General features: G+C 33.6%; 2 protein-coding genes across 2 annotated transcripts in view; one reads left to right on the forward strand and one right to left on the reverse strand.

The window, feature by feature from the left end:
- LOC114334701 (uncharacterized) overlaps positions 1 to 10,904 on the reverse strand; it is a 35,855-nt gene extending 24,951 nt beyond the window's left edge. The window contains exons 1-2 of the mRNA XM_050643188.1: positions 10,466 to 10,904; positions 1,925 to 2,047 (exon numbers count right to left, since the gene is read on the reverse strand). Of these exons, the coding sequence (XP_050499145.1) occupies positions 1,925 to 2,047; positions 10,466 to 10,511 (169 nt within the window). The 5' untranslated portion in view covers positions 10,512 to 10,904. The remainder of the gene's footprint in view (positions 1 to 1,924; positions 2,048 to 10,465) is intronic.
- LOC114334700 (transient receptor potential cation channel protein painless-like) overlaps positions 10,474 to 16,081 on the forward strand; it is a 33,006-nt gene continuing 27,398 nt past the window's right edge. The window contains exon 1 of the mRNA XM_028284801.2: positions 10,474 to 10,759. The gene's annotated coding sequence lies outside the window, so the exon portion shown is untranslated. The remainder of the gene's footprint in view (positions 10,760 to 16,081) is intronic.

Consider the following 16,081-nt stretch of genomic DNA (forward strand, 5'->3'; position numbering starts at 1 on the left):
TTTCAGAAAAGCTCTTTCTGAATAACAAGAAGGAATACTTGTGAACGGTGAAGTAATCAATAATTTGCGATATGCGGACGATACAGTACTTCTAGCTTCTAGTCAAGAAGATCTGTAAACACTACTTGAGAGTGTCATTGAGAGTTGTAGGGAGGCAGGTCTACATCGGAACATACGGAAAACCAAAATACTCGCAATAAGTAAATAACAGCATATAACTCCGTCTATATAATATGTATATAATACCAAACTTGAGCAAGTTTGGTATTATTTACATATATAGAGAGGATCCGCCTACTTCGCTGCTACGTGTTCTCGGTCTTACTTTATGGTGTCGAGTCCTGGACTGTGAATAAAATCGATCTAAATCGCCTTGAGGCTTTCGAAATGTGGTGCTATAGAACAATTGTAAAAGTTTCCTTGGTGGAGAAGATTTGAAACTGCACAATATTAGAACGTCTCAGCAAGACTTCTGAGATCATAAAAAGCATCAAGCAGAGAAAGCTGGAGTATTTCGGACATGTAATGAGAGGTCTCAAATATAGGTTGCTACAAAATATCATGCAAGGAAAAATAACAGGCAAACGCAGTCCAGGACGAAGAAGAACCACATGGTTGAAGAACTTGCGAGATTGGTATGGTGTTGATACAAGCATGATATTTAGAGTGGCAGTGAATAAAATTAAAATAGCTATGATGGTAACCAACGTTCTGCAAGGACATGGTACATGAAGAAGAAGACCACCTTATTTGATTGTTTTAATTAGCTCCAACCCATTTCAGAATAAGCATTACAATTTGTTACAAATGGTGCTCACGATTTCTTTCTCTTTTTAGATTCCGCGGATTACCTCTATGTTGGTGACATGTTCTGTCCAGGATATACAAAGTATGCGTCGGTACACCCACATTTCAAATGCTTTTAGTTTTTTCATGAGCGTCTCTGTCAGCCACACCCTATAGTAAGATTGGAAAAATCTAACATTTAACTAGACGTAGTTTTAGAGGAAGAGATAGCGAAGTGTATCGTGCACAATTTACCGTTTTTTATAGGAATGTCCCCTACCCACATTGCAGCCCTTTTTTCCACAATGACAGCGATTCATTCAGATACATTTTGAAGATTGTAGGTGCTATGCAGCAGCCTTCCTTTAGACCTTTATTAATAGGAATGTCTTAAGTTAATTTGTTTCCAGTTTTAAGGTTTATCGTCATATTTTGTAAAGCTGCTGTTCTGATTTTATATGATTTTTACTTTTCCTTGTTTTCCATTGTTATCCAGAGCATTAAAAGTAGTGCACTATCGTATGCCTTTGTCAGATCTATGTGCTCTTTAATAGTATTCCACAGCACGCTTACGTCATCATCATCATCTATGACCAATGACAGCCCATGGAGGGCCATGGTCGCCCGTTGAGGTTTCTAGGCTCTAAAATTTTACATGGAAAAGGCACGTCTACGTCATCGGACTACTTCTATGGTGGTGTATAATTTTATATTGTATGATGTAGTTTTTCAATAATGGGATGCCTAGATTGTCTTGAGATTCGCAGTCTTTGCACCTTGCTCAATTTGGATGCCACTTTTTTGCTGCACCTTTGCCAAACATACATATCACTCATTCATCTAAACAGAATGTCGTTCAATGGATAATACTGTCCTGAGGAACTCACCACTAAGGATAGATGCTATGGGAACAAGAATATCTAAGTTAACATTTTTGTAGATATTCAATTGTAATCTTGGAAAAGTAGAAAACGAAGGCATATTTTGGAGACATGTTCAGAAATAACGTAGAACTACCCAAAATTCATTTTTAATTTATATTTAAATATTATTAGTCTTAAATTAACATATATAAACGCATCCAGATTTTTTTGCTTTAACAGAACATTTCTATATTATCTACTCGAAAAATACTTACCCTCCGGCTCAGTTAATTTCCTTTGGTTGAGTTTATGCTTTCTACTGTTGATATGTTTCTCCACGTCATTTATGTGAATATATTTTATACCACAGAGTTCACAATCTCGTCTTTCAGGATCGTCTAAAAACAGATTTATACATATACAAAATATTTCAAATAATAACATGTAAAAATATTTTTTCTACGAGCGTGCAAAAATGTCTACTTTCGCGCACGCGTTTTAGTTTAGAAAGTTTCACTTTTCCGCACGCGTTTTACTTTTCCGCGAGCATATAGATACTTTAATATGGCATTAAAATAATTATAATACATGCAATAAACTAATATTTAGATATTATTTACATACTATTTTATTTCAAATGTGTCTTATTGTGTTCCTGTTTTAATGAAGTTAACGCGACAATTCGATGAAATAAAATTATTTTAACCTAATATTTTAACCTAATATAATATTCGAAAGTCAAATCGGTAGAAAATAAAAGTCGTTTTGAATCATCGTCATGGAAACCAATATCGTCGTCATGCTAACTAATTATATTGAAAGTTTGGTTTTGACAACCTGTCAAAGAATTAATATGTGTGTGTATTTTCATATTAATTAAATTAATTGATTAAGATTTGGTCATTTTTTAAAGACTCGTAGAAAAAATATTGTTCCTAACTCTTGCAGAAAGTCTCTTTTCCGCACTCGACTGCTTGACAAACTCCCGCTTCGCGTCGTTCGGCAAACTGCAGTCGCGTGCGGAAAAGTATGACTTTCTGCACTTTTTAGGAAAATAACTATATTTAAAAGAATAAATTTCTTTATGTTTATGTTTATATTTATGTTTATGTTTTCTTTATTCTCAAGAAGAATAAAGAAAACATAAACATAAAATAGAAGCAAAACACTTGGAGCGACGCGCGACGGTGTAAAAAGAATATGGGGATTAGAACAGCTCAAGAACTACAAACGTAGTACTAGTCCATTCTTTCACGGTTTTTGCTCTAAATTTTAAAGAACCGCTTGGATTGACATGAAATTTAGCATACGTATAGCTTACATGTCAAATAAAAAAAGTGATATTGTGCCGATGTGTGCTTTTGCCCTGGGGGTGACTTTGACCCCCTCTTGAGGGTGAAAAAATATAAGTCTAAACTAAGTCCGGAAATGGATAAACTGACTAATTTTAAGTAACTTTTGTTCTATAGAGCTTTTTCGCCAAGTCAACACTTTTCGAGTTATTTGCGAGTGAATATGTTCATTTTTCAACAAAATAACTACATTTTTAGACGGTTTTTACAAATAACTCAAAAAGTAAGTATTTTGTCGAAAAAAACGTTCTTAGCAAAAATAGAGCCTGTAAAAAAGTAAAAAAAAATGGTGTAGGCGTTAGGTCTCTGGACCTCGTAAAACCAGAGTTATAGCCAATGAAAAATATATTCATATTCACCAAATTTCAAATAGAATACTTCGAAGTGAAATATCCAAAAAATTAAGCACTTTTTGGGGAAAATCCGGTAAAACTTTTTTAAAGTGTTTAAAAAAAGATTTATTTCTGTTTTTATAAAAAGTTTCTAGCGTTAAATTTAAGCAAGTTACGCTCAAAATAAAGTTGGTCGCTTTTGTTTTGGCAAAAAAAAATCGGGAAGACCACCCCCTAATTAGCAACTTAAATGAAATTAATCGTTACCGCTTCACAAATTATTTTACTTATGTTGTGTTTATATGATCTGTAAGTTTCATCGATTCAAAGTGCTTATTTTGGAAAAAATTTGGTTTTAAAGTAAAATTTTTAAAAATTTTAATTTTGAAAAATATATTTTCTTTCAAAATAACTTAAAAATTGTTAGAGCTACCAAAAACCTCTAAAAACAAAAAAAGTCAGCATTGGTTTTCTGAATATCATGTATTTTTTTATTTTTCTGTTAGACAAAAATTGATTGAGATTTGGTGTTTCTAAATTTGCATACATTCGTGATGAGTGACTCGTCCAACACCTTTTAACTACAGCCCTTTCAAAAATAAGGACTTTGAACCGATGAAACTTACAGATCATATAAACAATACATACACGGGTCAAGAAACTTTTGAAGTCGAAACGATTAAGTTTATTTGAAATACTAATTAGGGGGTGATTTTCCCGATTTTTTTACCAAAAAAAAAGTGAATAACTTTATTTTGGGCGTAACTTGTTTACTTTTGATGCTAGAAATTTTTTTTTATTAAACAAAAATGAAGCTTTTTTTAAACACTTTAATTAAGTTGTAATGAGTTTTCCCCGAAATGTGCATAATTTTTGGTTTTTTTCACGTTAAAATATTCCATTTGGAATTTGACGAATATGAACCTACTTTTAATTAGCTATAATTCTGCTTCTACTAGGTATAGAAACGTGACATATACACCATTTTTTAAAATTTTTTACAGGCTATAGTTTTTTTACGAATATTTTTTCGACAAAATACGTACTATTTGAGTTATTTGCAAAAAAACCGTCTAAAAGTGTGGTTATTTTGTTGAAAAAATGAACATATTCACTGGAAAATAACTCGAAAAGTATCGACTTAGTGAAAAAACTCTATAGAACAAAAGTTACTTAAAATTAGTCAGTTTATCAATTTCCTGACTTACTTTGGACGAATACTTTTTCACCCCCAAGAGGGGGTGAAAAGCACCCCCGGGGCACAAGCACATATCGGCACAATATCACTTTTTTTCTTTGACTTGTTAGCTATGTGTATGCCAAATTTCATGTCAATTCAAGCGGTTATTTAAAATTTAGAGGTTTTGCAATATTTTACCGTTAAAGAATGGACTGTACATACCTACACCTAAAATATATTGAAAAGTATAACAGTTACCAAAAAATGAATTAAACTGTCAACTAAGATTGTTTTTCTACACCACTGACGATTATAAGGATACACAGAATATGAAGTATTTTGTTTGTACATATATTTATCTTAAGTACCTACAAACACTAATTCTTAATGATAGACTTCTTGATAAAAAAAAACAGATCTTCAGCTGAACTCCTTATCTTCAAACTATCCATTAAAAATAAATATTCAGACAAACGTCTTGGTTAATATATATTTATATATTGACAAAAGTTTATATAAACATAATTTGAAGATAACCTATCATCCATTTATAGAATATAGAAAATAATAATTCATATAGTAAAATTAAATAAACTCTGTAAAAGTTCTAAACTGAGGCTCCAAAATAAAGGAAGGAGGAACCGATAAATCTCAAATTGTCAGAGAGTATTCTTTAACTTTATTACTATTATTTAAAATTATTAAAAAATCGAAAATTTCAATATTTTCAAACCATACCCCCACCACCCAAGTAGCACCGAATGGGTTTATTGAGTCTTATAAGGATGCTGTAAAACTCTAAAATAAAACTAAAATTAAAACCATTTGGTTTTTAAGTAAACCTTAAGGTTGCAATAAAACCGCTTTCAGCATAAATGGGCCCACTCTGAAAGGGGTCAATAAAATCAAAAACAAAAACCTTCTTAAAACTTTGTTTTCTTAAGCAACTGGTTTTAAAGCTGCTGTGAAGGTGCTTTAAAACCATGTTAAAAGACACTTTAAGTGCAGGCAGTTTTATAGCAAACTTAAAAAGGTTTCTTAAATGAAAGCTTTTAAAGACAATTTACCATATTAAATGACTCTTTAAACCCATATACCCCATATTATAAGCCAACAAATTTTTACATGTGTTATAATAGGTAGATACGTATTTGTAACCATAAAATAATAAAAAGTATTAAGTTATTTCGGACTGTCAAGGTAGAAATACACTTGCGCACCCAACTTTATTGATAGTGTTAACAAAAATAGGTCGAAATATCGCAGGCGCCCTTAAATTTTTGACTTTTGGCGAATAAAAAATAAAAATAATAAAAAAATTTAAATTCGAAAAATATTAATTTGACGGAAAAATAATTTTATCTACCATTTTAATGTTTTAATGTTAAAATAAATCGAATTTATGGTTTTATTTTATACCTTTCCAAGAGCTTATATCCTACATAAAAGCAAGGTTGCCCTGGAATTAAAACCGTTTAGTTTTGATGCTGCTGTCAATAATGCCACTCGGTATTAATGTGAATCTAACCTAAAATCTAGGCGTCGTAATGCTGTGTGTGTTATATTTTTCTTTAAAATGACCAGTTCGTTTATATTTTAAGTATTTGCGACTTATTTCTTCCATACTAACTGTACTTCCACTTTTTACAACACACTACAACACTGTTTCGCTCTAAAACAAATGGCCGACCATTTTGGACATGAAAGAAGATGGGATGCGTTTAGTTTTATTGTTTCTAACAAGAAGCATAGTTTAGTCTTTACGATAACCAAATTGATTTAGTTAAGAGCGTTTGGTTTTAATATAGCCTACTAATTGCTTTTAAGAAAGCAACTTTAAAGAAAACTAAAAAATAGGTTTAAGGCATATGTTTTATTGACATAATAGTCTTGAGATCAAGTAGTTTTAATAATAGGTATTATTAGTCATATTAGGAAAATCTTTAAAACTGCAATAAAACTAAAAGGTAACAAACTAGAATTTAATAAAACCAAACAGTCCGGAAGATCTTCATAAAACCGATTAGTCTTAAAGTGAACTGAGAATAAACCCTTCTAAAACTACAATAAGACAAATTATCTATTAAGATTAATTAGTCTTCTTTGATACTCTTAATAGATGCTTTAGAACTAGTGACAAATGCTTAACAGTTTTAAAGTTCTGGCAGTATATCTGCAAGGTAACTTTAAAACCAATATCTTCTAATTTACCACAATAAAACCTTTATAAACCTTAAATAAAACTAAAATGTTTTTATTGTGCTACTTGGGCATTTAGGGTCGGTGAAGGGGTACGACAAGGAGATCCACTGCCATCATTATTGTTCAGTATCCTTCTTGAAATGATCATCAGATAAGCCGAAATTAACAAGACAGGACTTGTATACCAACGAAAACACCAATGCTTGGCATTCGCTGATGACATAGTACTGATAGCCAGAAGTAAACAAGAATTAAAAGAGATACTAAAAAGACTAGTGGCGATAGGAAGAAAGAAAGGGATATACATAAACCAAAAAAAGACCAAATATATGGAATGGACAATGAGAATACACAGAAGAACAATATCTGACAATGAACACAGAGGCAAAAATATATGAATTCGAAGAAGTAGAGAGATTCCAATATCTAGGAGCGACATTCACTAGGAGACCAAATATAAAAGAAGAAATCCAAGCAAGAATTATGGCTGGTAATCAAGTTTCTCTAAAGTTCAAATATAAAAGAAGAAATCCAAGCAAGAATTATGGCTGGTAAACATTGTATAGTTGCTCTAAACAACTTATTAAGAAATAAGAACATATCTAGAGGGGCTAAGATAAGAATATACAAGACAGTGATAAGACCTATATTATTGTATGCCAGTGAAACATGGACGATGAACAAATCCGAGCAAGTCATGCTTAAAGTGTGGGAAAGAAAAGTTCTAAGAAAAATATTTGGCCGAAAGATATGGAATGGAATGTGGATAAGACCAAATGTAGAACTGGAGAGGATGTATGGTGAACCAAACATAGTAGGAATCATAAAATCACAAAGACTGAGATGGTTGGGATATCCAAAGGATGCCAAACACCAGAATAGGAGGAAAGAAGGAGAAAGGTAGACCGAAAACCAGATGGACGAAAGATGTTGAAAAAGATATAAAAGAACTGAAAATCACAAATTGGAAAAATAAAGCAGCAAATAGGAGAGATTGGAAAGGAATAGTAAACCAAGCCATGGGCCTTCTATGCCTGGAGAGCTAAACTATATATATCCCCACCCAGTGGCGTAGCTAGGGTGGGGCGGGGGGCGATCCGCCCCGTGTGTCACCCCGTTAGGGGTGACACCTGAGAGACCCGATCACAAAAGAATAAATCGTTAATTTGTGACTTTGCTCACGTTATCAATCTAAAGTTCGATATTATTTTGTGAACACACGAAACGACAGTATAAAGAGGGACAGTAGAACTTCTCTCCGAAAAATTGGAAGTAAAATCGTAAAAACAAGTAAAAAAGGCGCATGGCGACCGCGCAATGTTCCCAGTCGCTAGAGCACCACTCGCGCATTGCTGGTCGCGTAGAAACGTACGGGTTAACAGGGAAAACCCGCATCCACCACTGGTGAATTACCAATTGCGTACTCTGTCGGTAGTACTTCTTGAGATCAAAGTGCCTACATAGAAGAAATTTTACTGTTCCTCTTTATACTGTGAAGAAACCGAGAGAAGTCGAGGTCAAAGAGGTATTTCTTGAATTTTTTTTCCGTTAAAAGGAAAAAAGTAGTTAATCTAAGTTGACCTAATTAAGTAACGAAATTCTCAAGAAGCTTGAAATTGATGGTGTAGAAATATTATGAAGTGCCGTTCACAGGGATGCGATAATGCAGCTGTTATGAGCGGCGTACATGGAGGAATACAAGCTATTATTAAAGCAAAAAATTAAAAAAGCCATTTTCCTCGGATCTATTAATCATTTAATTAATTTATGATAAAGTAATTGATTAATTTTTGCAAAAAAATTAATCATCACTCTTTTGCACAAAACACATTCTTGTGTAACATTTTTCAGAACTGTAGAAGCAATTTTTAAGTTTTTTATCTGTTTCCATTAGCTGCTAGGAAGTGCTTATTAAACATAGCAAAACATCTGCTAAGCGACTTTCCACAACGCGTTGGAGTTCTCAGTCACTGTCACTGCGCGCACTATGCTGGCTGCAGTTAAAGTATTGGCAGAACATTTTTATAGTGTTGTTGCTTCAATTGACAAATTCTCTCATCAACAAAACAAGAAAATTTATACACCAGAGGTGCTGCACATAACCTTATGCCCGCTTTATATAATTAAAGGCATTAATCAATTAGGGACACTTCGTCTTTATATTGAAGAAAAACGTAATATTATAAATAAAGTAATACATAGATTTTGCCACGACAAAATATGAGAACGACGACATTTCCACCTAAAAACTATTTCGACGTAGAAAACGAATGGATGCTGAGTTAGCTACCTATATAGGACTTACACTTCGAGCCGAACTTCAAAAAGATAATATTATGTTGAAATGTTTTGACATTCAATGTTGAACTCGAAACCAGATCAGTCCATTCATATGGCTTCGTTGTTCGAGGCTGTGCAGACACACACTTTGCTTTTCCACGAACAGTGAACAGTTGAAATTAGCTGTTTCAACTTTTTGTGTCTTTTACCATGAAGAGGTATCAGAAGAAGACCTCCTGCTAGAAATACCAAGACTCAGAAGACTTTTACAAGCGGCCAATATTACAGCATCTAAATGGTTAGCTGTAGTCTTTTTGAAATTCATTGTGGAATGGGATTTTATGGAATCTCTCCCAAACTTAATGGTCGCCTTAAAATTGATTATGACCATTTTTGTATCGGTTGCTTCATGTGAGAGAAGTTTTGGGAAGCTAAAATCAATCAAGAATTACTTGCGAGAAACTTTGACGTCAACAAGGCTAAATAGCCTCAGTTTATTAACTATCGAACGAAGCGGTCAATATTAGGAATAACTCTGCGAGGCAAAATCAGAAACGAAGAAATCAGGAGAAGAACAAAGGTGACTGACGTCATCGAAATGATAGCCAGGTTGAAGTGGAGATGGGCAGGACACATAGCCAGAACTACAGATGGGCGATGGACGAAGAGGTTACTGGAATGGAGGCCAATAGAAGACAACAGAAGAGTCGGTCGACCGCCTACAAGATGGACTGACGACTTAAGAAAGTTAAAAAAACTGGATCAGAGCGGAGCAGGATAGATGGGATTGGAAACGAGGGGAGGAGGCCTATGTTCAGTAGTGGACTTTTGAGGCTGGATGATGATGATTATTAACTATCGAACATGAAGCAACACAAAACATAAATATAGAAAATGTGATTTCAAAGTTTGTCACTGGTAAAGCAAAAAAAAATATTTTAATTCATTCAAAAAAGTAAATAAACTGTTATGTAGAACTGCCGGGAACTAGATAGTGGTAGCTCAAGATAGGGAGACATGGAGAAACATAAAAGAGGCCTATGTTCAGCAGTGGACGATAGCGGTTAGACGATGATGATGATGATGATGATGATGATGATGATATACTATTTACTGCAGTTTCGTTAACTATAAATCTTAATTTTTTCATTATTCAAAACATACGTTTATCGGATTTTGGTTGATTTTAACAATCTTTATTTTTAGGATTTGGGGTGACACCATCGACTACCGCCCCGGGTACTCACCCCCTTAATGAACAGGGAAAAATTAAGATTACTCAACGTTATATTAGAACCTCCAGAATACATCATCTTTAAATATTAAAAAGTAACTTCCTTTATTATTACTTAAACGATAAAAACCGACATTTTTAAATATCCTTGAAAACAAGAGGTCCATGCTACGATCACATTGACCTTAAGATGAACGGAATTCCCAGAGCATGTTTATTATTCTAAAATGACTTACCAGTTGACAGCACGATCGGGTCGGCAGAAACACTCACGTCCACCATATTTCAGAAATTTTCATTAACTACGAGTGGCCATAAATGAATTTATTCATTGTTTATCGATATAAAAATCAAACAACCTTTATAATGTCGCGCTGTGGATTCGACTGACTAATCTTATCTTAAATAATAATAAAACCACACTTTGTTCATGTTTATCTCCGTTGGTGATTTGTGAGGGAATGTTCTAAATTTATATCAACATTTTGCGGTGCTGTGACTTGTGTTGTGAAGGTGTTTAATCAAAAAAAGTAAGTCTTCAATATAGTAAGGAATATTTTGAACTACACGTTCTACACTTTGGTCTTTTAAAATAATCCACTTATTCTTGCGAATCGCTATTGTTTTTATTTCATCTTGTGTAAACCATTTTGGTAGAATCACAAGAAAATACTGTTGTATAAACTACAAACCGTTTATTTTCGTATCTATGCGACGATACAGTGTTGCAAGTGTTAAGGTCAGGGTTGTCTGGTATTTTATTTGTGCAAACTAATGTCTTTCTTATGCCAAATCTCAAATCTTATTTGAATACTGTGGTTATATGGGAATAAGCCATATGTATTTATTGGTGTAACGAAGAATAAATTTTTTAAAAACTAGTGCTTGTTATCTCTATTTCCACTTCAGAAATCGTTCTCAAAAAAGAGTATTTAAAAAATCTGGGAAGATTTATAACCAAAGTATTATTAGATAAACCTAATAATAAACTGACTAAGCAAATTTTGTTCTATATACAGTGCGTCCATAAAGTAACGCATAAATTCGTTATTTCGTAAACCGGCGACTTTAAGGAAAAATCCCTAAACCGGTCGATTTTTGTTTTTAAATTACGATTTTTTGGCATATATATCATACTAGTGACGTCATCGATCTGGACGTGAGGACGTAATAGATAATTTTTTTAAAATGAGAATAGGGGTCATGTGATAGCTCATTTGAAAGGGTATTCAATTCTCTATTCAATAATATAAACATTAACATAATTCAAAAATGAATAACCATGTTCAATTTCGTTGCAAAACGAAAATACAGCCGCATCATATTCTAGTCCAATCAGAGAGTGTAGCAAGCACCTCTACCGGTTTCGAAACCTTATTAGTCTCTCATCAGGAGGCACATATGCTGCTCTCTCTGATCCAACCAAAACAAACCCCGGCGTGCAGTCACGGATTACAACGAACGAAATGTTTTTGTTTTTTGGAGTATGAAGGGAACCATTCTCGTTGGAACTTTACCACGCTGAGCAGATGGGACGTGAATTATAAATTGTAAAATTCCCTCATCTTCCTTAGTCTCAGCATCCATTATGGCTTGCAAATTGTAGAAGCCTTGGAGGTGTAACCAGAGAAGGTTCCCATTTTTTTTTCAGTCTGGTGGGATGTAGAATAACATTATGTTGTTTTATATGCCATTGGATTGAAAACCTAGTTTTTTGCTAGCAGTTGCCGCTAGGGCATCTATGCCATTTCGTTCGTTGCAATCCGTGACTGCAGGCCGGGGTTTGTTTTGGTTGGATCAGAGAGAGCAGCATATGTGCCTCCTGATGAAAGAGTAATAAGTTTCGAAACCGGTAGAGGTGCTTGCTGCACTCTCTGATTGGACTAGAATACTAAAATATGATGCAGCTGTATTTTCGTTTTGCAACGAAATTGAAAATGGTTATTCATTTTTGACTTACATGTTTACTCTGATTGGAGTACGAAGGGAACCATGCTCGTTGGAACTTTACCGCGCTGAGCAGATGGGACGTGAATTATAAATTGTAAAATTCCCTCATCTTCCTTAGTCTCAGCATCCGTTATGGCTTGCAAATTGTAGAAGCTTCGGAGGTGTAACCAGAGGAGGTTCCCATTGTTTTCAGTCTGGTGGGATGTAGAATAACATTTAGGTCTGGATCCCGCGTATGAAAAAAAAGTTGATTAATAGCAAGCTGAAAATTTGTTAATAGCTTAAGAGTGTCTAGTCGGATAAACTTTGATATATGAGAACACTGGAACAGGGGCAGTTTTAATTGTGGAACAGGCTAAAAATTTGGAACGGTCACACCACGAAAACGGCACATTTATTTTGTCCGACAGAACAGACTTAAACTCTCCAAAAAGAGATTAAACTCTCATGCAAAAATCAGACTGCTATTTATCACCTGTCATAATTCCTGTCATTTGACATATTCTACATGTTCCACTCATTAAAACGCCCATTTGGTGATAAATAGCAGTCTGATTTTTGCATGAGAGTTTAATCTCTGTTCGAAGAGTTTAAGTTTGTTCTGTCGGACAAAATAAATGTGCCGTTTTCGTGGTGTGACCGTTCCAAATTTTTAACCTGTTCCACAATTAAAACTGCCCCTGTTCCAGTGTTCCCATATATCAAAGTTTATCTGACTAGACACCCTTAAGCTATTAACAAATTTTCAGCTTGCTATTAATCAACTTTTTTTTCATACGCGGGATCCAGACCTAATTATGTTGTTTTATATGCCAGCGTTTCCCAAACTTATTTTTCCGTGGCCCGGTTATTTTTGTGCTTATCCTTCGTGACCCACTAATTTTTTTGGCATACCCTGGTGTGTGTAACCCTGGTTAACTAAAAATTTCACATTTGGAAGAAAATATGTTAATTTTATTTGGTTTTCGAGGAAAATCAGTATTGAAAACCCTTCCTCACACTTATAGGTCGTAACAAAAGAAATTAAAAACTTTATCATTTTTAAAAATATATATTTTATAAAGACAGCCAAAAATCTATCAGTGGTATCTTGTCAAATATGTCTTTAAGTGCCCTATCACAAGATAGTCCATTTACTGGGATTCTACGTCCATTGTAAATTGATTCCTTATCCATGCTTTGTTGCTGTGGATGGGGGGGAAATATTCCTTCAGATTTGCCTCCAGTTCTAGCAGGTTTCCTTGAAAGCCGCTGGAATTTCATCAGGTAATGAATTCACGTTATACTCATTTTGTAGTTCTGTTAGCTTTGTAAAAGATTTGTAATTTCCTGCTTTCCGAGCGGCAAATCCACAAATTAAGTTTTCTTGTTGTAGCTTCCAGCGTCTCTTGTACTTTAAATACAGTTACATTGCTACCTTGTAATATCATATTTAAAGTGTTCAACAAGTCAAAAATATCACAAAGATAGGCCACCTTGATTAACCAATTGAAATCATGAAAACTGTTTTTAAATTGAAATATTGCATCCCTAGCCGTTGGTGGATGCTGTTCTAAGAACATTGAAAGCTCTTCCTTAAATTCAATAAGTGTTTTTAAAACATTCCCTTTTGATAGCCAACGCACTTCGCAGTGTGACAGAAGATCATGTTCACTCCCCATTTCTTCGCACAATACAAAGAATACTCTTGAGTTCAGTGGACCAGATTTTATGAAGTTTATAAATTTTACACAGTCTTGCATAGATTCGGTTACAAACAGTGGCGTTTTTTGACAGCTAATGCCTCTGTGGATGCTACATCGCACCCAAGCACATTCTGGTGCTACGGCTTTGATCCTCGGAAAAGCCTGGCGTCAGTCAGAGAGCGTCCTTAAAAACCAAGTTGTGAAACGGCGAGGCGACCCGGCATTTTGTTTTCCTGGCCCGGTACCTGGTCGCGACCCATCATTTGGGAAACGCTGTTATATGCCATTGGATTGAAAACCTACTCTATTAATATAATTATTTGTACAGGGTGTTCAAAAACGTTTTTTTAATTAAAATAAGTAAGACAAAAGGAAGAATATATGGAATTTATTTAATTCAAAATACATTTTACTACTGTCAGAAAACAGAAAAAAATTTATTTGACAAATAAACATTGTTTTTCTCTTAAACGGAATGTTCAAACTGCCAAGAGACAGGTGGGTGGCAGCTTTAACATTGAATTTAAGCGAAAAACAATATTTATTTGTCAAATAAAATTTTTTTTTTGTTTTGTGACAACAGTAAAACGTATTTTGAATTAAGTAAATTACATACATTCTTAATTTTTTTCTCAATTATTTTAATTAAAAAAATGTTTTTTTGAACACCTTGTATAAATAATTATGTTAATGTTATTGTTTATATTAGTGAATAGAGAATTGAATACTCTTTCAAATGAGCTATCACATGACCCCTGTTCTCATTTAAAAAATCATCGATTACGTCATCACGTCCAGATGGATGACGTCACTAGTATGATGTATATGCCAAAGAATCGGAATTTAAAAATAAAAATCGACCTGTTTCGGGATTTTTCCTTAGTGTTGCCGGTTTACGAAATAATGAATTTATGCGTTACTTTATGGACGCACTGTAGATTTTTCCCCAAGTCAATACTTTTTGAGTTGTTTACGAGTGAAAATATTAATTTTTCAACAAAAAAAAACACGTTTTTAGACACACAGTTTTTTGAAAATATCTTAAAAGTACGTATTTTATCTAAAAAATCTAGCTTATACAATAAACGAAAAGTTTCGTTTTCCTCGAAAGTGCTTCATTTTTTGATTATTTCACTAAATATTCAATTTGTAATTTGATGAATAAGAATCTACCTTTCATGAGTAGTGTTGCCAGGTCCGATTTGTTTTTTTAATCGGTACATAAGCAAAAACAAATCTGGGTTTAGGGTTATAGATCGGGACAAATAAACAACAATAGTTTTGGAGTGTAATTTTCAGAGTCAACTCCGAATTGAATGAAAATGTGGTTTTAGGTTCTACTTACTGTTTACTTCAAAGCTGAACTTGTACCGTTGGTTGCTTTTACTTGGGGGATGACACTTACCCTCGGGGGTAAAAAAACGCGCGTTTAAAGTAAGTGTCAAAATGGATTAACTAACTAACCCTAAAAAAATTTTGTTCTATATAATTTTTAAACTATGTCAATACTTTTCGAGTAATTTTATCGAAAAAAATATTCTTAGCAAAAATGTAGCTTTTAAAATATCAAAAAAAATGTATGTTCAAAAAGTCTATAAAACCAGTAACAGCAAAGTTGTAGCTCATCAAAAATACGTTCTTATTCGTCAAATCCCAAATCGAATTTTTCAACTTGAAATAACCAACAAATTAAGCAATAAGTCTCTAGCATTAAAACTAAGTGAATTACGCTCAAAATAAAATTGGCCTCTTTTTTGATAAAAAAAAATCGTAAAAATCTCCCCCTATTTAGCACCGTAAATAAAATTAATCGTTGCCGCTTTACCATTTACTTTATATGTGTATTGTTTATACGATCTGTAAGGTTTACCGGTTGGGAGTGCTTAGTTTTGAAAAAAAAAAATGGTTTTATAGTAAAAAAAAATTTCCGAAAAAATATTGGAAAATGCCCTTTTTTCAAAATAACTTAAAAAGTATTAGGGATACTAAAAATCTCAAGGAGTAAAAAGTAGGTAGGTTTTGGTTTTATAAATATGATAGATTTGCATACACTCGTGATTAGTGACTCGTTCAGGTCCTTTCAATCATGTAAAAAATACATAAGTAAAGTAAATTTTTTGTAAAGCGGCAACGATTAATTTCATTTGGGGTGCTAAGCAGGGGGAGACTTTCACGATTTTTTTATTAAAAAAAAAGGAGTCAACTTGATTTTGAGCA

This window comes from Diabrotica virgifera, chromosome 2 (genome assembly GCF_917563875.1).
Source record: "Diabrotica virgifera virgifera chromosome 2, PGI_DIABVI_V3a".
Taxonomy (NCBI): Eukaryota; Metazoa; Arthropoda; class Insecta; order Coleoptera; family Chrysomelidae; genus Diabrotica; species Diabrotica virgifera.